The sequence below is a fragment of the Vitis riparia genome, chromosome 4 (assembly GCF_004353265.1).
Source record: "Vitis riparia cultivar Riparia Gloire de Montpellier isolate 1030 chromosome 4, EGFV_Vit.rip_1.0, whole genome shotgun sequence".
Classification (NCBI taxonomy): Eukaryota; Viridiplantae; Streptophyta; class Magnoliopsida; order Vitales; family Vitaceae; genus Vitis; species Vitis riparia.
Window position 1 is genome coordinate 3153354 of NC_048434.1, and position 22672 is coordinate 3176025.

At 33.5% G+C, this 22672-nt stretch overlaps 2 protein-coding genes across 7 annotated transcripts; one reads left to right on the top strand and one right to left on the bottom strand.

Moving 5' to 3' along the window:
• Positions 1-97: 97 nt before the first annotated feature.
• LOC117912843 (protein EMBRYONIC FLOWER 1) lies at positions 98-7508 on the bottom strand. Of its 5 annotated transcripts, none has more exons than XR_004651046.1 (7): positions 7268-7508; positions 6089-6267; positions 5189-5619; positions 4998-5108; positions 3446-4905; positions 466-2308; positions 98-380 (listed from the first exon to the last, which is right to left on the bottom strand). XR_004651046.1 is itself a non-coding variant. In XM_034827592.1 (7 exons), the coding sequence occupies exons 2-6, from the start codon at positions 6247-6249 to the stop codon at positions 530-532; spliced, it is 3942 nt and encodes a 1313-aa protein (XP_034683483.1). In that variant the 5' UTR covers positions 6250-6267; positions 7268-7508; the 3' UTR covers positions 98-380; positions 507-529. The 5 variants fall into 5 exon arrangements, 4 of the variants coding, with proteins under 4 accessions (XP_034683483.1, XP_034683479.1, XP_034683482.1 ...); XM_034827592.1 differs by having other exon boundaries at positions 507-2308; XM_034827588.1 differs by having other exon boundaries at positions 98-2308.
• Positions 7509-13479: 5971 nt separating this feature from the next.
• On the top strand, positions 13480-21165 carry LOC117912132 (protein tesmin/TSO1-like CXC 6). 2 transcript variants are annotated; one of them, XM_034826612.1, is made up of 8 exons: positions 13480-14035; positions 15322-15429; positions 15636-15813; positions 17692-18048; positions 18418-18518; positions 18614-18708; positions 19687-20076; positions 20642-21165. In XM_034826612.1, exons 1-8 carry the CDS (start codon positions 13776-13778, stop codon positions 20941-20943), a joined length of 1791 nt encoding a protein of 596 aa, XP_034682503.1. In that variant the 5' UTR covers positions 13480-13775; the 3' UTR covers positions 20944-21165. The 2 variants fall into 2 exon arrangements, with proteins under 2 accessions (XP_034682503.1, XP_034682504.1); XM_034826613.1 differs by having other exon boundaries at positions 19690-20076.
• Positions 21166-22672: the final 1507 nt, after the last annotated feature.

The window sequence follows — 22672 nt, forward strand, 5'->3', positions numbered from 1 at the left end:
AAAACCCAAGAAAACTGAAGAACCATGTGAAGCCCTAGAAAACCAAAGGGCAATATTGGGGCTTTTATGAAACCTTGTCAAATAACACCACCATACAGACCCAAAATCAAAACTGCATATATGTAAAGTTTATTTTTGCAAGATTATGGTATATGTAGGTATATACAGGCCTTTACCTCACACCTAACAAGGCTCTCATAGTTCATCCCTGGACATCGAAAAGGCCCAAAAAGATCCAGAGCCAAGAGAATCATCACTCCTGAGCTGATTAAAGATCAGTTTCCATGCATAATCTGGCACGCATTTGCTATCTGATATCCTCCACTAAGCATACAAGGTTTTCTCTTTCAGCAGGAACCAGCAAGAAAAACTTCCACCTGCTGAAAATGAAACAATGAAGACTCAACTGAAAATTCAAGAAACAGTTTTTTGTCTAATGCACTTGAAAAGGATGTGCCCTATAACCATTATTTCAATGAGAAATGTATTTGGAAGTGAACTGCTACTAGTAATGAAATCTGGGAGAAGCTCATGCAATTCGGCGTCGAGCACGTTCTTTTACAGAAGTGAGCTTTACAACCCTCTTTTTCTTGTGCCCATCCACATTGATTAAGCCATTTCTATTCTCAGAAGAAATTGATTTTCCAAATTTCAGATCTTCAGCACCAATCATATAGATATTTCCTGCTACTGGCACACTAAAATCAGCTGGATTTTTGTTAATGCTGCAGATTTCCGTCTCAGACCTGCTGTTGATAGGCCAAAAAGTTCCACCATTACAGTGGGTCTCCAATGCAACGCATTCAATTGAATTTTCAATTGTGTGAGGTTGCAAAGGAAACCTCATTGAGTTGGAAGCACCAGGGAACCTTTTCTGCGTATCATGGATAGGGATAGATTCATGATTTGTGCCAGAATAATCACCACATGTGGATGAAGATTTTCTTGATGTGCAGCCTCTGTTCTGAATAGGTGGAGGAAGTACTTTTGATTTCTCTTTTCCTCGAGATCTTGGGAGAACTTGATCTATTAAACCAGCAGGCTTAAAATTCCCATCCTTTTGACTTGAAGAAGCAAAGGCACCAACTGACGTAACAGCAAGAGAACATGCACAGGATCTTTCTGCAAGGTGATTTTTACCACAATGATCAGATGATGGTTGTCTTGAGGAATTTCTGGCCTTATATGCACCAATCTCCAGGCCTGAGAACTCCCTAGAGTCATAATCACGAGGAAAAGCAGATTTCTTAAGGAATTTTGAATCTCCGTCCATACTGAAGGGGGTGCTTGATTGCATCCCTGAATCCATGAGGCTAAGTAAATGCATAGCTGGTATGTTTTCATTGGAATACAGATCTAAAGACCCCACGAGCTTTGGATGAAGCTTGATCCCATTATCTTTGCAAGCAAACGGATATTCCACATGTGCTCTGTTCAAAGTTTCAGAACCAATGCTCCTGTTCTGCTTTTCAAGGTCAAAAGCATTTGAATTTAAGAACTTCAGATCTTGTTCGCCAGTCATTTTTCTTTTGTGAAGCACGTTTGACGAATGTGAAATCATATCCATGTTATTTGAATGAGTTGCACATTCTTGAGGAATGCTGAATCCAAAAGCCATGTGATTTGGTGTCAGGGCTGACCAAACATGAGCAGCTTCTTCACTCTGTTGAGGAGCGTTGTAGCATGCATTGTATGCTTCAAAGGCATGCAAACTAGTATGAGAAGACCTCTGCCCCACCATATCTCTACTCCACTTGCAATTTGAAGCACCATTATGTCGGCTGGGACCAGGACAAGAAAATTGAACACCACTAGATGGCTTCTCTTGACACACTGGAAATGCTATAACCCCAGTAGAGCCATGAGTTCCTTCTGGTTGAGCCATATTGAAATGGTTCCTATTGCTAAAATGAGAAAAATAACTACCTGACTTCTCTCTGCTGGATCCTACATTTTCAGCTGTTGTGAACATACTATTTCTTCCATAGCTGGACTGAGGTTTTTGCCTGTGGCTGTTTTCCTCCTGCAACAATCTGAATGCCCCATTAGCATATACTTTAGTGAAATCCATCATTCCAGCATTCCTTGTGTCATTGGTTGTCTCTGAAAGATGATAATCATTTCTAGTTTCAGAAAGACACCTCTCGTACTGATTTCTTGCCATGAGTTCAACAATTTCCATAGGTATGTCATCTGAAGTTCCTTGTTCAAATACTTCATTAACTCTGTGGTCACTGTGCTTTCTATTAGCTTCTGAAAGTTCTTGAACTTCTATAGCTTTCTCCTTGTTGCATTTCCCAGAGAAATCCTGTGAAAAAAATAATCAATACTGCCCCAAACAATACACTTCCAAAGTAATGAAGCATTTAAATTCTAAACATAAAAAGGGATGGATAAAAAGTTTAAGCACATACAATCAAACATTATGCAAAACCTGCATGATATATTGAAACATGCACATATGCATCCATGTACCATGAGATCAGCGTCATGCAAAAGGAAATATAAAATCCAACAACAATAAGAAAACTATTATAATTTGCTTCAACGTTGAATGATTTAATCAGCACTGCAACATATTTAGGCCATACCAACATGCTTACACATAGGACAAACAAAACACTTGACTTCATACAGAAAACATGATCGCAATGTTCAAAATGTCCAAATGAAAATTGTAGTGACTAATTCCAGTGTTGTTTCATTTCTGATGAAACATAAAATATCTAAGCTTAATAAAAGTCAAGATGAGGATCAAATTTAACTAAAAGAGACAGATAATTCCTCTTGTAATTAAATTAACGTGATAGTCATAGCAGAGTTATCAACTATGTGGGATGGACTTCATTTCCTCTCTCACAAGGGTAAGGTGACTACACATTTAAGCTATTAACACCATCATGACAAATGGCATTAGAGTGAGAAAGACATATTGGATATCCATATTCTCTTGGGAAGGTGACATTCATATTTTGCATTTTCTTTGACCAAAAAATTGAATTCACCGTTCCATCTATTTCCATCCCAACCCCAGATGAACGGACTAAAAGAATTTCTACCTTCACAACCAGTGCAGGATTGGCTTCAATTACAAGGAAAGGTGGTAAAATATTCAGATCAGCACAAAGGCCAGATTTATATAATGCATTTTCTGAAGTGAGAAATTGATCTCTACACAAATATTCCCTGCCTCAATCAAGCTATAAGTGACAAAACTATTAAAATTCAAACAAGAGGTTTCCTTTGTTATTCTCATGTTCAGACAAAATATTCTGTAGGACAAACCATGTCATGAAAAAAAATTGCATCTAGATTACCAATAATGGATCTTGTTGGGAGTAACGGAGGAGAGAGAGGCAAAGCACCCCACACATTTATAATATAAATGTTCTCTAAGGAAAATATCTTACTCTAGCAATAATAGTATGAAAAGAAAGGCTCATACCACTTTCTGCTTCATAGAAGAACTCCAATCTTCAACACTGGGGGAGCAATTTTGTTTTTCACTCAGGAAAGGGATTCCATGAGTAGTTCTCTTACCATTGATATCGCGATTCACCCCTACCCCAAATAATCTATCTGGTACAGGTTTAAAAGGAATACTTGAACCTCCAATATGCTGCTTTCTTTCCACATCTTTCCTCATAACTACATCTTCTCTGTGAAGGTTCTCTTGTTGTGATAAAAAGAAAGCTAACCCATCTTCAACCGGTGCAACATATTTTGCATCATCTTTTCTCTGTGCAGCCAAGCTGTTGAGAAAAAGTTGCAGATCTTTTCCAGCAGAATGATCTTGTACTGATTGAAATGGAACAGTTTGAGTTGTGCACCGCAAATATTCTACTTCCGTCCTAGTGATTTGATCTTTGCCGATGACTCCACTTTTCCAAGGCATTAAAGAAGCCTCTCCATCTTCAACTAGAGGCATCTTATTTTTCTTCTTAGACAAACTAGATTTTCCCTCAGTTTGTTGTGCAGGCAAATTTTTAAGAAAAGCCTCAATTCTTTTACCTGCAAATGCATCATGTGGTGATTTGGATAAAACAGCATCAGTAGCCTTGCCTATATCTGCATCCCCATTTTTGTCCTGAATTTCTCTGCCAGTCGCTACTTGTGGAGGCAATAATGAAGAGCATCCATCATCTACTGAGGTCTTCTTATTCTTCTTCTTATTGGGACCAGATATTCTATCAATTTTGGGTCTGGTCCAATGAGTCTTTACACCAGTTTGTGAACCAATTCCAGCAGGTCCATCTTCTTCTGATTCAGCATTGTCAATTGCAATGTTGATATCAGTTATTTCCACATCTCCTTTGAATGTCCTAAACTTTTTATTCGCATCATTTTGATAGCTTATCTCAGGGGGTCTCCAGTCTTCATCTTGAAACATCTTCCTCTTCCTATTCTGTCCCCTAAAACCCCTTCTAGCATTTCCTTGGACAGCTACTTCACCTTGGGGAACGGAAAGTGAATCTATGCTGGTGGATGCATCAATTACTGCATTGGAGGTAGAATTATTTTCTTTTGCACCCAACAAGTCTGTCAGCAAACGCACCTTTCGAGATTTTCTACGACGCCAACCACTTGAATTATCATGTTGCCGATTGAAGCTGTTTTTAATCAAAATTTCATCACTCTCAGATGATGCTTGATCAGAGTCATCTAATTCCAGTAGCGGACAATCATTTTTAAGGACACTGACAGAGTTAAGAGCTTCATCAACCACACCAACTGCAGTAACTACCTTGGACGAACCCCAAGCTGTGTTGTTCTGATCATCCATTGAAGTATGCTTTCCCATTTGACAAGTTTCATCAGAGCTGTTGACCATGTATTTCATTTTTCCAACAGAAAGCCCAATATCAGCAACTTCATAAACTCCATTGCAGTTCAATTCAAGAGCCACTGTTTCAGAAAATAGAAGTGTAATTACTATGACTTGAACACAGCTAAGTCGCAAAGTTGCTTGGAGGCTTTGTGATTCACAGTAAAATTACCTGTGTCACCTGCTTGTTTTTCCATCATCAGGCATGGATTCACTTTTGCTGCACCACAAGGTGGTTCAGGAATAACCTGATCTGCATCTTCTTCTGAGCGATTCTCATCACCTGGAGGAATAAAATAAACGGGTCAAACACGCTGGTATGTTCAATAAGATGTTTAAATAACAAATTCAATTGAAGTATACCTATGATGATGCTACATGCAACCTCAGCTTGCTTGTCTTGCTTATCACTACATAATGAAAGATGATGCTCATTGTCATTCGCATTTCCAGAAGTGCTAGCATCAACTTTTCTTCCCTCAGAAATGTCCACATTCAAAGCTCTTGGATAATCTAAAAGCAACACCGTCTCAGCACCATGGGATGTCATGTGCAAACAAGTTCCATTGGATTTATATACAGTGTTATTACAGCTAGGAACCGTTGCAATTTCCTTCTCACAAGCCTTGGTGCCAATCTCCTGAAGACAATTTTGGCAATGCCACCATCTAAATTTGGGCACATCTAGAGGAGGAAGGATGCAAGTTTGCTCCTCCAACTTATTATGGCTTTCATCCAAGGCAAATGGCCAACAAATCTTCTTGTCTCTTTTCCGAACTTCAGCCACATATCCACTGCATTCACATTCATATGGACTTAATAAGAAGTAAGCTACTTCCAGCTTAAGATGGTATATTTCAGTGGACAAAAGAGTAAAATTTAATCCAATTTTGTGTTTAAGAAAAAAAATGGTATAGCTCAGTTGCATATAAAAGTAGCAGATCTTTGTATGTTTAGAAGGTAGAAGACAGTATAATCAACAAGGATTTTGAAATGTGTAAAACCATGAATAAAAACTGACAGCAACATATTACAAAGAAACTAGGAACTAGAAAATATTTAGTTCTAAAACATTCTAGGAGTAACAAATCAGAAGGCATGGTACCCATTTTATTCATAATATTCTACTGGTGGTGGATCTTACTGCTCATGCATGCATGCATGCAGCAACAAGATCATGTCAGTGTTTGACCAAGTAATGATAGTTGGGAAAAAATTATACAAATGCTACAAGAATGCCTTATACTTAGGTTAAAGGCATACCGTATTGAGAAATGTTGACACTTTTCTGCCTCATTCTTCTCATCAGCACTGATCAGATCAATAGATATGGAGTCAATCTTAACAAGTGGTCTGTTAGGCTTGGATGTAAGAATGGAATCTCCTCTCTGATGACTCGCCTCAGCCAAAACACACTCCTCCATGGTAAAAGAATCAGCTAACTACACAGCATGCAGACACAAAGCTTCTTATGATAGAATGACTGAAATGGTCAGATGAAGATTCAGATGTGATGAATTCAGTATGCACACAACACAAACACACACCCAATATTTCCGAAATACATCACAAGATTGTGGTTGAAGACCCAAACAGACAAGTGAGGTTTTATTCACACACTATGAAATCATCAGTGAAAAATACATCAGTCGTTCTAAAAATTATAATGAAGTAGTTCACAAACCAAATGAACGCAGATTTATTGATTCGGCACATAAAATAACAACCCACAAACCAAATGAAGGCAGATTGATTGATTTGGCACATAAAATAACAACCCACAAAGTTAGACGAATGCAGAAGTTTATAATGAAAAAAAATTGGAAACCCTAGATTTGCATAGAAACAAAGATAAAGATGCTCGCAGTCACTGTTTCCATGACTTTACATACAGTAAAATCAACCATATAGGTAAACCCACTAAGACAACCAGAAAGTAAATCATAAAATAACGCCTGATGATTCAAAACAGGCATTAGGGTTTTGCATTTTATGAAAATAATACAGCTTGGCACTAGGGAAAGAAAAAAAAACTTGTGTCAATGTCCCAGATTTATCATATAATCCACAGACCCACATCAAACTCACCTCCAAAAACTCCAAACTATAAAGTACAATCAAGCGTATCAATCCATAAAGAGAAAAAATTAGGGTTTATTTGCTAACAAGATCACAACTTTCCAAAGAATTAACACTCCTTACCAAAAGAATTAAAACGAAACATAAAATACCACAAAAGGCTTTAGAATCTCACATAAAATGAAAACCGAACAAGAAAAAACAAACCAACGAACAAAATTGACGTACGAATCACAACAAAATGACCTAAATATCGAGAAAAAGTGAGCTGAAGCCCAGCTAAAACCCACACAGATCAACACAAAATCAACCGTCAAAACACAAACAAATCAAAAACCAACCAATTAAACATCAAAGCCACACCTTTTTCTCACTCGAATACCACCCACAACGATCTTCCCTCAACCCGAGTCCGATCCTCCACGGCCCACCCAACAAATGGTATCGTCAGAGAGAGCATCCGAAGCTGAGAGCCATGAGATGAAGCGTGGCCAGAGATTCCAAGGTGGGTCACCAGAATTCGAGTGCGAAACTGAGAGAAACCCTGATCGAGTCTAGAGAGAGAAAGAGCAGAGAGAGAGAAAGAGAGAGTAGTGTGTTTTATCTTTTGTCCTTGAAAGGAGGTTTTGTTGTATTAAAATCATCCAAGGGCATGACCATGCGCCCTTATGCCATGACTCATCTCTCTGTCATGCCCCTCTCTCTCTACATATAAATATCTATATTTTCCTTTACTTTTAGAGTAAGAAAGTGGGACACCCTTAGAGAGAGAAACTAGGTCACCCTATCACAGCCCTCCAACTGGATTTTTGGTGCTCTGCTTCTTTATCACTACCACATTGTAGTTGCCCTAGCAAAACCCTAGTGAATAAAGCCCTCCCCGCGCGTGCCCTCCACCCTCCATTTGGTTGATATTTTACTGTCCCTGTCATGTCAAACTCAGGTTTAAGATGCCTCCCCACATATCTCTCCTGTGATTGGTACGTGTCTCTCACTCCATCTACATGAAAGTGGCGGTTCTTCTCCCAAACCCTAGCACCCATCTCAACAAAAATAAATAAATAAATATATATCCAACCTGATTCATGGGCTAATTATTTTCAAAAAAAAATAAAAAAAAAAAGAAGATATGATTCCCTTGTGATATGATTTTTAACTTCTAAATAATTCAAATTATGTCAACTTATTCATTATTTTTTTTTGGAAAAAATCTAATTATGGCAATTTATTTATTATTTTTATGAGAAACCCAAATTAAAAGAGTCACCCCTTTATGGAGAAACTCTGGTATTTGCTACACTCACAGTCAAATTTCTTGCTTCCACTTCCCATATTAACCATTCATCTTATTTTTTTTTATAAGTAACATTTTCAATTATATTTATAAAGTTTATGCATTTTCAAAATGATTTGTTGTTGCTTATTGTAATAATGTCATTTTGTATGAATGTTTCGTCATACATGTCATGCTTTATTAATGTTTTTTAGTGTCATATCTTATGAAAATCATAAAGGTATGTTTTAACACTCTTTTTTTAAAAAAAAAAAAATAAACTTATTTTATTAAGAGTGTTGTTAGTAGTGATTTTGGAAAATGTTTTTAGTTTTTTTAATATTTTAAAAATAAAAAAATTTTAAATATTAAAAAATTTAGAAACACTTCTAAATTTTCACTTTATTTATTGTGATTTAAAAAAAATCTATAAAAAAGGAAATATTTCCTTATAAAAAAATTATTTTTAGTCATATAATAAATTCTTTTACGTTTGATATATTTTCATATCAATATTATTATTATTTTTAAATGTAACTTAGACTTTAATTTTAACTTTTATTTAAAAAAGAAAAACAAACCTAAGGTCTATTTGATAGTTATTTTTGAAAAATAGTTTTTAAAAATAGTTTTTGAAAAATGTTTTTTGATTTTTATAAAACAAAAATCAGTTTGAAAATCTAAAACATTTTTAACCTTTTTTTAATATTTTAAAATACGTTTTAAAAATAATTTTTATATATCTAGTGTTTTATTTTTTTATCATTTTATATATTTGTATAATTAGTTTTTAAAAAACAATTAAAATATGTTTTTTTAAAACACCATGTTTTTATTTTTAATAATAAAAAACATAAAATAATTTTTTTATTATCAAAGGAATTTTTTTTTTTTTAAGAACAAAAAACAGTTTTCAAACTGAACCTCAATTTTGATTAAAAAATGAAAAATAAAATAAAAGACATATATGTCAACAGGAGGATCTAAGCATTGAAAGTTTCAGTGGACAAGAGAAAAGGCATAAAATAAAAATAAATAAATAAATAAAAATAAAAATAAAATTTGTGGTTGAAAGTGAGAGATCTCAGCCCTTTTATGAAGAAAAGATCTGCATATACAAATATAGAGAGGGCCCTTTTCAATACATTGATAGGAGTAATAAACAAATGTTGAGAAAGTGAAGTGCTTTCCTTGATACATGGGCAATCACATTTACATCTCATGGGGTGCAACAATTTCTCTTTTTTACAAAACATTTTGTTTTCATTCCTTTATTTCTACTAAGATACCCCATTTAAAAAGTAATTTTTAAAAACGGTTTTCAAATGAGTCTGATATCAAATATGATAAAAAACTTGGTTTGATTCGATTCATTAAATATTAATTAATTTTCTAATTATGTCGTAACATGAAAAATAATTAACAATTAAATTATGTATTACATTAGAGATTATGAGATTGGTTTTAAGATGTAAGTATATGTTTTTGGGGTTTAGGGTTTTGTAAATATGATTTAAGGCTTAAAAGTTTAGAATTAATGTATTTAGATGGTAGTTGGTGAAACAAGTGGGTCATGTCCACAACTCAGCCATGATATTCCATCCATGTCGTAATCTCATTCAATACCTTCTATTTTCATTGATGGTAAATATTTGAATTTTATTTATAAGGAAATTGTATATGCTAAAATTTGGGTAAAACAAAAAAGAAAAAAAAATGCTCATTTTGTTACACTTATTTTTTCTTGTTTTTAAAAATAAAAATAATAATTATTTCCATATAAATTTGTTGACTATTTCAAACTTTAAAAAAATTAAAAAATAATTTTTAAGAGCATAAAATAAGAATATATTATTATTTTTTGGAAAAAAAAAGTGTTTTCATACACTTATGAAAAAAAAATCATAAAATGGAAGTCTGAAATTATAAAATACAAATTTTAAATTATTATTTAAAAATAATTAACATTTTATGCTTTTCTTGTCAAAGGTATTATCTTTCATTATTCAAGTAGTACTTTTTGTCGTATAAGTATTATTGATCATCTTAGGTACTATATTTGATAGGTGATATGATAAAATTTGAATTATTTTTAAAGAATTATTATTTTATAATTATTTTTATAAGAGTGTGTAGAAATATATTTTTTTATTTTTAAAAATAAATAATATATAATTTTAATTCAAAGTTGTGCCTTAAAACCAAAAATTAATATATATATATATATATATAGCAAAAAAATGCATTAAAATTATAGAAAAAATTAAAATAAATGTCATGGTGGGTATTTGAAAGATCAAGTCAAATGACTTGTTGTAAATTGAAAATCTAAAATTTATTTTTTATTTTCAAGCAAACCCGTGAATGTTTATCTTCTTTGTGGTCAATGATGCCATGTACAGGGTACAGTGCAGTGGCAGCAAAACCGTCCGATTATGATCAGACGGCTTCTTCTAGTTCTGCCAGCAGTACTCTTGTTTAAGATACACCAGATCTCCTCCTCCACAGGACAATAAAAAGAAAAAGAAAAATAAAAGGAAATCATAGGTCAGATGGATGGATGGATGGTTGGTGAATGAATTGATGCATGGATGGATGGACGGATGGATGGATGGAGGGAGGGAGGGGTCCGGGGTGCTAAGGGCTAGGGCATTAATGAGAGAGCCCACAGAGGTTCCTTTCGATCTTTTGCCTTTTTCCTTTTGTGACCAAGCTTACATCTTATGTTATATTTCACTGTGACTGAATTCGTGCGTGAGAACAGGAGAGTCCTTCACATGCACTCTAATAATGCTGCGATATTTTTGCTTCCTCTAGACCACCACCCATCATCATTCTTCAAATTTTCCATCTTTTTTTTTTTTTTTTTTATTCTCTCCACATTTACTTAATAACTTAATTTAAATTATTAAATATATTTAATGAATAACCTTATACCATAACTTAATATAAATTATCTTATTTATGTTAATTAAGATTAAAGAAAGTAAATATATCGATCTAATACTTTCGAAAAATTAATTAATTTAACTTTATGAAATAATTCATTAAATACAAAATATTAATATTGAACACTTGTTCATTCTTTTCTTTAATATAAAGTTATTTCATGGAAAAAACTTAATCCAATAATCATTTTGAATAATTTTAATTTTTTTTTAAAAATTACTTTTGCTTGCCTTTTTTTAAGCCATATGTTTGTCACATGAGATAGAATTGCATAAAATATTATTTTGTATTTAAAAAAATGGAATAAGTATGAGATTCAAAAATAATCAATTATGTTTGGTTTCAAAAAATATTAAGGAAATAAAAACAATACTAAAGAAAATAATTTTTTAATATTTAATTTCACTATAAAAATATAAAAAAATCAAATATAATTAAAATTATTTAGTCATTTCGTAATAAATGAAGATAAGTGAAATGAATTTAAAGAAATATATGAAAATAATTTATTGACTTTAATATCTTTTTTATTTTTTACTATTTATTTTTTTTTCTCGTATTTTTATAAGAACCAAACATATATATAATATCCACTTATAGCTAACTAGATTTTCAAATTCAATCTTGATAATACGTGAAATGAATTGTCTTTTAAAAATATTTTTATTAAAAATAAGTATAATTTTAATATTTAAAAAAAAAAATTATTTATCACCTTGCATGCCCTTTGAATAGGAACCCATATTGAGTCGATCTAAATACCTCTAAAACGATATCTAACTTTCTAATATTTTCCTTAAAAAGGCATCGTATTCTCGACCTTTTGGATATTTATGAGGAAGAGGTAGGTTGGTAGTTAATTATTATTATTATTATTATTATTATTTAAATAAAAGATATTGGAATGAGTTAGGTGGAGGTATGAAAAATCAAATACTAAAAAGGAAAAAAAAAAAGTGGGGTTTTGGCTTTTGAGATAGAAATAAAAAATAATAATAATCTTAGGAACCTTAATTCCTTTTCCTTTATAAGGATAAGCCCTATCCGACCGTACAGTATGGTGGGTCCTGTGAGCAGAGACTCCGACAAAGTAGTAGACTTCTAGATTTTCAAATCCTTCCCTGCCCAACTAGCTCTTATAGACTGATAGTCTTATCACTTATTCCCCACCTTCCAACATCGTATTCTTTTCCTTGTTTTTTTTACTAATTAATTTTCACCCAAACGCATTTATGAATTTCAACAATTGATGTATTTAAATACATGTCTTGATCTTAAGATTTATAAGATGCAATGAATAGCAACTACAATGATATGATTGATCAAAAATAATTTGAAATACTATTTGCATGTTTACTCTCACATTTGAAGAGTAGATGCTATTTGCATGAATAATAAAATAACTTTAAAATATATAAAAAAAATTTAATTAATTTTAATTATATTTGATATTCTTCAAGATTTTTCATATTACAACAAAATATAATAAAATAATTCACTTTGAAATTTTTTTTTCATTTCATAGTACTTCCCAATAATCAAATATAACCTATAAGGTTGAATATTGAATGAAATTGTAAATAGAACAAGCAGAGCAAACAAACATCGTTAAGGTTAAGGCAAATCAAAATTTAGCATTGACAAGTAATGTAATAACGTCATCTTCTTTTATAGAAATTTTCAATAAAAGTAGGTTTTTTTATACTCGAAAACCCTAATATTCCATTAAGGAGACTTGACTTTACCAATTTTAAACTACTTGAAAATAAAGGATGAAAAACAAAATGAGAAATATAAATGGTAGGCCAAATGTTCGAATACCAAAGAGGCTGTTCGAACGTTAAAGTCAAATAATTGACACTTAATATATTGATTAATTTTGAATCATAATGGATCTAATAACTTTTTAAAGAATTAATCTATAAGATGTAGCTCAAGGACTTCGGAAAGTTGAATTTGGTAAAATCTCAAAGCTCCCATAAAAAGTTTCATGAAACGACGCCGTTTTGTCTTGGCCTTTACTCCTACTCAACACTATCCTGACAATTTTCTTAGACATTCAAATGTCACACGTCCATTCTCACCCTAAGAAATCTGGAGCGTCCACGTGTAAAAGACGCGAACCGCAAAACTTTTCTCACTCCAGATTAGCGCCAAATTCCTTCTCTTTCCCTAACAAACACAAACACGATGATCCAACGGCTAATGATCACCCGCCAGTTTTTCATCCCATCTCAGCGGTCAATTCAATCTTTTCAATGTCAGCCGTGCGATCATCGTCGTCCTCATCTCACCGTCAAAAGTCTCAAAAATTCAATTTCAAAAGCTCGAGAGGGAGGAGAGGAGAGAAAAAGCCTAGACTGTACGTCTCTCCCTTCGTCTCCGACCCCGTACAAGTTGCAGGTGTAGATTCCGATCACCCCGCAACCGCTTCGGACGAGCTATTTCAGATTCCGTCGAGAGCGGAAGCCCGAGCCACTCGACGACACCGTTTTTTCATTCTTCGCGCGAAGTGATAGAATCCTTGGTTGGCTATTGTTGAATATCTATGATGAGCGTCGTTGAAGATTTTTACGGAGATTTCGAGAAAAATTGGTGACTTTCGTTTGATTACTTTCAATTTTTTTTACAAATCTTTTCTGGATTTTAATGGAGCAAAGCGAGGCATCTGATTTTCCGGCGAAGAGGCAATTGGATTTCACGGCGATGTGTCGAGCTTCGGCAAATGTGATCTTGCCGGAGCACCCGCAGTTACCGCTACAGACACAGCCACAACGATCACAATCACAGTCGCAGTGGCAGTTACAATCACAGTCACCGCCGCAGCTGTTGCCGCCACAGCCGCGGCCGCAACTAGTGCCGGTGTTACCGCGGATAACGAATCCCTCCCGGCCAACATTGCAAGCGGTGTAAGTTCTCTGTGATTCTTGATTGTTCTGTTTGGCTTGTAATGAAAGCTTAAAAATTTTGTAATTTCTTTGCTTTCTAAATTTGGTGTAAATGTTAGTGTGGATTGTCGTGTCAAGATCATGAAATATAGGTATTGATCAATATATCAAAGAAGACGTCAATGCCATGAAGAAATAAAACAAAGAAAAAAATGGTGGGATTTTTTAAAATGTTGAGACTTTCAGTGAAAAGTTCTCCTCCAGACAATCGATCTGCAAAAATTAGATGTAAGACGCGATGGTGATTTTCAAATTTCCATGAAACCTACAATAACAACAAAACAGTGGAGGAAAGTTCAAAATCCTAATGCTCTGTTTGGATCTCCCTAAGTATCGAGGAGCTAAAAAAGGTAACTTCAAATTCTCTTATTTGGTTTGTTATAAGAAACATGAAGGAAAATGAAACATAATGAAAATTACTTAAAAATTTGCATTTTTAAATTTGTAATTATCTATTTAAAAAAGAATGAAATTAGTATGTTTGGTTCTAGGAAAATACTTAGAAAAGGAAAAAAAAAATGTTAAGGAAAATTAATTTATCATGTTTGGTTTACCATGGAAAATAAGAAAGAAAATTTAGGTATAGTTAAAATTAATTAGAAATTTATACATTTAAAAAACTTATTAATCTCTAAATAGAATAGAAAAAAATAAAGTTAAAGATTTTTAAAAATATGTAAAAATAATTCATTAACTTTAAATCTATTTCTTATTTTCTCTTATATTTTCTTTCATTTTATTTATTTTTCTTTATTTTCTTTCTTTCACATTTTTCCTCAAAATTTCCATGAATCAAATATTGGGTTAGAGAAGAAATGGAGGAAAAATTATTGGACTAAACTTATTTTTTGTTTTCTTTCCCATTCCTTTCTTTCACTTTTCATTTTCCTTATTATTATCCTTCACCGTTTCCAAGTTCCATATGGAGTTTAAATTAGTGATACTTGAAATACAATCTAAGTCAATAAATCTTTATCTCAAGGGTGTTTTCTGGACTATGAGGTTATACCTTTTGTACTACTTTGTTACCTAAGCAAGATGCTATGTCTTTTCTGACTGCCTTAAGGAACATGCCTTTCCGTTCTTTCTTGTGGCTCTTTAACTGAAACTAAATTGGTTTTCTTTAGGAGATCTGATATTACAAAAAAGATAATATATTTTCTCAGAATAGGGGTATTGTTTTCTTACTGAATATTTTATAGTCTCAAAGTTCTCAATGTTATTTTAAAGTGTTTTTTTTTCTTCAGCAAGCAAGAGTCACCAAGATCACTACCACGATCCAACAGTGAAGTGAAAGATGGAACTCCAAAGAAGAAAAAGCATTGTAATTGCAAAAATTCTCGATGTTTGAAATTGTAAGTACATTGAGTTTTTATCTAATGTAAGTTTCAATATTTGTTTGTATTTTCAAATCTTGATTTGATGAGAGAATGGATGCTTGGTTTTATTGACATTTTAATCCATATGGCATTTTGGCTGATGACGTTAGGATGTGCATCATGTTGTTGTGATTTTTTTTTTCTTTCTCATTGTTATAAAGCTGCTCTTGATGAGTTTTCAGGTACTGTGAGTGCTTTGCGTCGGGAGTTTATTGCAATAATTGCCACTGTTCAAACTGTCAAAATAATGTGGTGAATGACGCTGCTAGGAAGGAGGCAGTTGGTTCAACCTTAGACCGTAATCCAAATGCATTCAGACCAAAGATTGCTAATAGTCCACATGGATCTCATGATGGTGGGGTGAGTATTTCAATTCCTTCAAGATCTAAGGAAATGGCTATCTGATGATGTTAACCATAATTGCTTGGTCAGTGCTCATGTATGGAGTTTGAGCAACACACTAACTTTTTTGTTAAGATTTGGAAGATGGAATATACAATCTTTCTCTTGGATTTTTATTTATAGATTTTGGACTTTACTCATGAATTCCCTTGATACGTTGAGTGATCTATATGGTGCTCTAGTTGCCAGTGGTTCAGTCATTGATGTCTTATAGTTGGTGCTATGATGGATGTTAAGACTGGGGATTCATTCTTATTTTTATTTTCTTTTTTCAGTTCTCTTAATTCCTTTTTTATATTAATAATTTTTAGTTCGGTAGCAAGGTCAAACTGTTCAGGTTTATTAAGTGGATGTTGTTACCTTTTTGATGCCATGGCTTGGCATGTTTATTATGGCCATGGTCCAGTTCTTGCCTTGCCATCACAACAAGCTTTACATCATCACTGTCATCTCTCACAGTTTTCAATGCACTAAGTCCATCTTGATCATTGTGGGTGGCACCAGTACCATAAGCTGCTATGATATGCATCATAAATAACCATATACGTTGATAGAACTGTAATGGCACTTTTATCCTTGTGACTAGGTGACTGTATTTCTTTTGGAAAGTCTATCATCAGAATGTCAAAAGCTTTTATTTGCCAACCAATAAATGTAAAATACAGGTGTTTTTAATAATTAAGCTTGTTCTTGCTGTTGTGAGTTAAACTAATTCATCATCATTTTAATAGAACTTGTCTGTTGCTATAATTGGAACAGGTATAAGCACATGCAATGCTCAAGAAAACAATAAGAAATGTTTAAATAATAAAAAAAAAAACCTTAATTTCAATCAGATGGCTAAACCTCGTGTATCAAACTTAGTTTTTTGATACACTTGATTTTCTGTACGTTTGATTATATAAATAACACAGGCTTACAGCTAACCACTGACCCAAGTTTTTCTGTCCCTAAGAATCATTTTGCCTTGCCTTCAACTGTTCCTATGCTTGTTATCACTCCCTTGTACATGTGTATTTTTTCCGGCCATTTCTTGCTGCTACTTTTTTGTCCAGACCTATCAAATTAACTTGTAGGTGTTCTATTACATTCTTTCTTCAATTCATCAAAAAATTTCTTTAAGAACTTTCCTAATTTATGATTTGATTTTGTGTAATCTTGTACTCTCTTAGCATCTTTGTAAATGAATGTTCTCTCCACCTCTCTTTTAGTCCCTTTCATTCTTCATTGAGTCTGTTTTGGTCATTTTCCATAATGCATCTATCATAAATTAGGTTTCTACTTTTGCTAGTGGGATACACTGTTTTTCAATTCTTTCATGAAATGACCTATATATAGGAGGACACAATCCACTACTAACCCATGCTTTCAGGTGAAGCCAATTCATACAGTCTTGATGCATGAAAGGAACAGCACCTGGTTTAGCTATTGGTGCTTGGGACCTGATACTATGCATCCAAGAAGTTCAAGAACAACATGATCCCCTTGCATGCACAGTTTAAACTAGAGCAATTATTGGAAAACGTTTTTTTTTTTTTTAACTTGAAATAAAATATAACATACATGCTCCTTTGAAATTGCATTCTAGTGGAAGGTTGTATTTTATTGTTCAGGTGATAGCTATCTGTTACTACAATATGGGTCCTTTAGTTTTTCCACTTTAGTTGAAGTATCAGGCTTTTAAGTTGCAATATCTTGTGTCATTGCAAAAGAGAAGCAACGTCAAGAAGAAGGAAAATGTGTTATTTCCCTAAAGATGTGAAATTATCAATTTTCATGAATATTGCTAACTGATTTACTTTTCTTTCTGGGCTGAACTGTTCAAAACGAATCTAGGAAGAGGCTGGGAAAGTCCCATTGGTGGGAAAGCACAATAAAGGATGCCACTGCAAGAAATCAGGTTGCCTCAAGAAGTACTGTGAGTGCTTTCAAGCAAACATTCTGTGCTCTGAGAACTGTAAATGTATGGATTGTAAGAACTTTGAGGGGAGTGAAGAGAGAAGGGCTCTTTTCCATGACAATGGAAACTACATGGCCTACATCCAACAGGCAGCCAATGCTGCCATTAGTGGGGCCATTGGATCCTCTGGCTATGGGATAGCTGTGGCATCCAAGAAGAGAAAACAACAGGAGGTCTCCTTTTGTACAACAGCCAACAATCAATCGAATCATAGGAATACTCAATTTCAACAGGTATCTTTTCTTAGAATCCTTGAATATAAGAATATCTAGTCTGTTTAGCTGATTATATGTTTTACATTGAACTAGAAGTATCTAATGTAGATAAGCTATCATTCAATAAGGAGCTTTATATATGGGCGTAAGTTCTTTCCATTATTCAATCTTGGGCTGTGAAGTGGTCTATTGTGGTTTTAATGTTAACCTCAAGTCCAACTTTTAGAGCACTTGAAAATTAATCATGCTTATGTTCTACATGAGTTTGGAGGAAAAAGAAAAAGAAAGTAAAAAACCACCTACTCCTAATAGTTGTAGATTTCCGGTTCTTTTCCTCTCACCTACTCTGTAAACAAACTGAGTAGGGATGTGTTCTATTTAAATCAGGATAATCATCTAAGAGCTTCTGCTGTCTCTCCTTCGCCCTCCATTTCTGTTACTCACACAAATAATGCAGCAGTATTGGGTTCTTCAAAATTCACATACAGGTAGGTACTTGTCCTGTCATCATACAGTTCATGGTTGATAAGAATTTCTTTTTCTTTTTCTTTTCTTTAAAAACTAACCGTTCCCTATGCTGAAGGTCTCCATTAGCAGACATCTTACAACCGCAAGATGTGAAGGATCTTTGCTCTCTTTTGGTCGTAGTTTCACAGGAAGCTGGAAAAACACTCACAGGTTGAGATCGGTATATCGAAATAATTAATGCTTTTACTGGCTCTTCTCATAATTAACTTCTTTCATAGTTTTATAGATCATTTAAACTTAAATTGCTATAATATGTCTATGTTTATGTGTGAACTGTGAAGGCCAATTGTGTGCAAGAATTAGTAGATCTGCGCTTAACAATCTTCTAGAAGGGTGATAGAAGATTTTGTCTTTTCATTCGTTACTAATTCTTATTGTGTTCATAGAATAAGGACAAAAAGTTTGCCTCGTATTTTCTTTAAGAGTTGAAACTTTTCAACCTTGTACTTCCTTTAGTGCCTGTTGACTGTTTGAGAGGTGAGAACTTGTGGTGGCCTTGGTGTGTAGAATCATTGTACTTGTAAATTATGCATGTGCCATCTGTAGTCTTCATAATTAATTTTGCTTGACTGTCAAATGAATGTGAAATTGGTTTGTAATGATTTATTTTATTCAATTAACATTGTTTCACAATTTCATACTCTGAACTTGCTTAGCAATCAGAAGAAATTTTATACGTGCAATTGCGTTCAACTGCTCCTGCATTGCTGTATAAGAAAAAAAAAATTATTTTCTCCATATTTATAATGCACAAACCAATTATAGTCATAGTTCTTTCCCATTAGTGTATTGGCTCCTCCACAATCATAGAGGCTTTAACAATACAAAATCTAAAAAGCTTTTCTCTGGGTCCTATTCCCAAATTGAAAACTTCTTCTCTTTATCTTGTTTTTGTAGTTCCTTGGGGTTTTACCTTTCAAGTTGTGAACAATATTTCTTACTTGCATGCTTATTTTAGCAGTTGGAGACCCTGATTAGCAAATTACTATTATGCGTTGACTAATTGACAAATAGATGCCTCTAAATATCTTTCTTACTGTGATCTCTATGTTAGTATGTTTGTGCTATAAGTGCTCTTTCAGTTAGTTACTAAAAAGTCGTTAATATGCACCAACCCTTTTTTTTTAGAAGCGGAGAGGGATCACATTGAAACTTCTATTATTTCTTCAACTCAAGAGAGGGAACATCTTCAGACAGATGATGTTCAGAAACCATTGCCTGATGCTTGTTTGAGCGAAAACCAAGTGGAAAGGGTTCAAACAGATGAATTAGACCAAGCTGATGTACAAAATGGGAGACTCATGTCTCCTGGAACTCTTGCGTTGATGTGTGATGAGCAAGATTCAATCTTCATGGCTCGTGGGTCTCCAGATGGGGTTGTTGGCAGTAGTCAAATCCCAACAGTGAAGTCATCTCATGGGCAAGCCTGCACTGAGGTTTATGTAGAGCAGGAAAGACTTGTGTTGACAAAGTTCTGGGATTTCCTTAACAGGCTCATCACTTGTGGGAGCATAAAAGGTAATGTTTATTTTAGTTACGAAACATTGAATTATTATAGTTTGTTAAACGTCAAAAGCCAATTTCAGTTTCCTGTAAACGTCTTCTACAGCTCAAAATTGTTCAATCATGTCAATGAGATATGTTGACATTCCCAAATAGTTTAGAAATTTATTGTAGTGATGAAACCAACATCGAGAAACCAAATCTTTGAATAGGCAAAGGTCAAAACTTAGAGATATATTTCTGTAAAAGATACAAGAAAAAATGCCAGATGCTGTTGATTGAAGCTTACTTTGGCTGCCTTACCATTACTGCTAATATTGGCATGTTTGGTTTGATGACAGAAATGAGAAATAACTGATTAATCCTGTCGCATAGGCAGAAAAGTATACAATGGCCTGGAACTGGAATAAACTGTTTGAAGATTTGAAATCTTGCTAAATCTTAAAAAAACCGATAATGGTGAAAAACTTGTTCCTCCCATTTTCTGTGCTAGCGTTTACAAATCAATTATTTCATTATTTTTGAGTCTTTGACACCTTCAACCGATCTAATAGACATTGTTTTTCTTCTCATATTGCAGAAACTATGTGTTCTCCATTAGCCAAAAGCGAGACAGGAAACCAGCAAGAACCCTTGGAGGATGACGCCACAAAAGTTAGAACTGGAAAGGGGAATCACAAGGAGCCCAACGGCAATAGCATTGTAAAACCTTCTTTCGCAGCCACAACTCAAATGTCTCAGACAATCGCTGCGGCCAAAGGCAATGGCATTGCAAAACAAAAACCTCCTTTCCCAGCCACGACTCGCATATCTCAGACAAACCCTGCAGTCCATGGCAATGGCACTGCAAAACCCCCTCCATCCACAAATCAAATGTCTTAAGACAACCAATACAGTCACCTCTGGACCTAGCCCCGGTTCGCATCCAATTGTGGTGTCACCCACTGATGAGGAATTGTAATGAGACAAAAAGGAAAATAGTTCAAATCATATAGCTATCTCTGTAGTCTTCTTCAGTCATGAGTTCTAGCTGTTCATGACACAATTATAAGAGGTCCCTGGGTCCTATTTTTAGAAGTTCAAATTGTTTTTTGGTTTCAACAATCAACTATTGCAGGGCCCTTTATATATATATATATATATATATATATATATATATATATATATATATTATTTTATTTTATCACAATATATTGAGTTTTGAATCAAAATGATCCATTTACAAAAAGAAAATATAAGATTTAACCACTTTATGAAACTTATGTTCAAATTAGCCTATTTGGTGCCACGTAGGAGTCATGTTATATAAATATATATATATATTTTTCATAATTTTAGTTAAAGTCTCAATTGATAATTGAGACTTTATTTTTAATTGAAATCTCAAATGATAATTGAGTCTTCATTTTTGAACTAAAGCCTCAATTGTCAATTGAGTTATTTTTTTAATTTAAAATTTAATTAAAAAAAATTAAATTATAATTTATTATTTAAATTAAAAATATATACTTTAAATTAAATTTATTATTTTTTTAACTGAACTCTCAATTGATAACTGAGACTTCATTTTTGAATTGAAGTCGCAATCGCCAATTGAGACTTTAATTTTTTTAACTGAAGTCTCAATTGATAATTGAGGCTTCATTTTTTGAACTAAAGCCTCAATTGTTAACTGAGGCTTCAGTTATTTTTTTAATTAAAAATTATTAAATTATAATTTATTATTTAAATTAAAAATACATATTTTAATAATAAATTAGTCGTTAGCCCATCACCTTGTTAGTGTCAGCATCATTACAGCTCCCTACCTTTTTATCCTCAAGATTAGTACAGTCACCCATTTCTTTAGACCTACCATCAATGCAATCCCACTCTACATTTTCAAACCCACCATCAATACAATCCCCTATTTCTTTAGACCCTTACCTCTTCAAATCCACTATCAGTACAACCTCTTGTTTTTTTAGACCTATCTTCAGTTCAACCCCTTACCTCTTCAAATCCACCATCAGTACAACCCTTTACCTCTTTAGACCCACCATCAGTATAACCCCTTACCTTTTTAGACTTATCTCCATTACAACCCTCTACCTCTTCAAACCCACTTTTGGTGTCTACTACCCCATATGTTGATCCCCTTTCATTGCACCTAGATGCTTTCTTAGCTACTCCATTAGGACTTGAGTTTAGGACATCAATTTTACTATCACCAAAGTCATTTATATTTGTCCTTATACCTATGCAGACTGACACATCTACTCAGCCATATTTATCCCCAGCCATTCTAAGGGGTAGGTGTGGCATACGTCGACTTAGATTGCTACCTCCACCACCACATTTATTTCCAACTCCAACTTTATCACAAATAGATGTTCTTCATGTGTAACATGTAATACTTACTATAATTCGAAAAGAGCGACCAAAAAGGAAGATAGTATCAATTACATATAGGTTCTCTCTTTGTGGAGGCATGTGAGATTATATATGTTTTTTTTTTCTCACTATATAAATATTGAGTGGGTATTTTTGTGATTTTGATGAAACTATTAAAAATTACATTTTGTAGTTAACTTTTTCTAATTAATTTCATTAACTAATTTTGTCAAAAAAT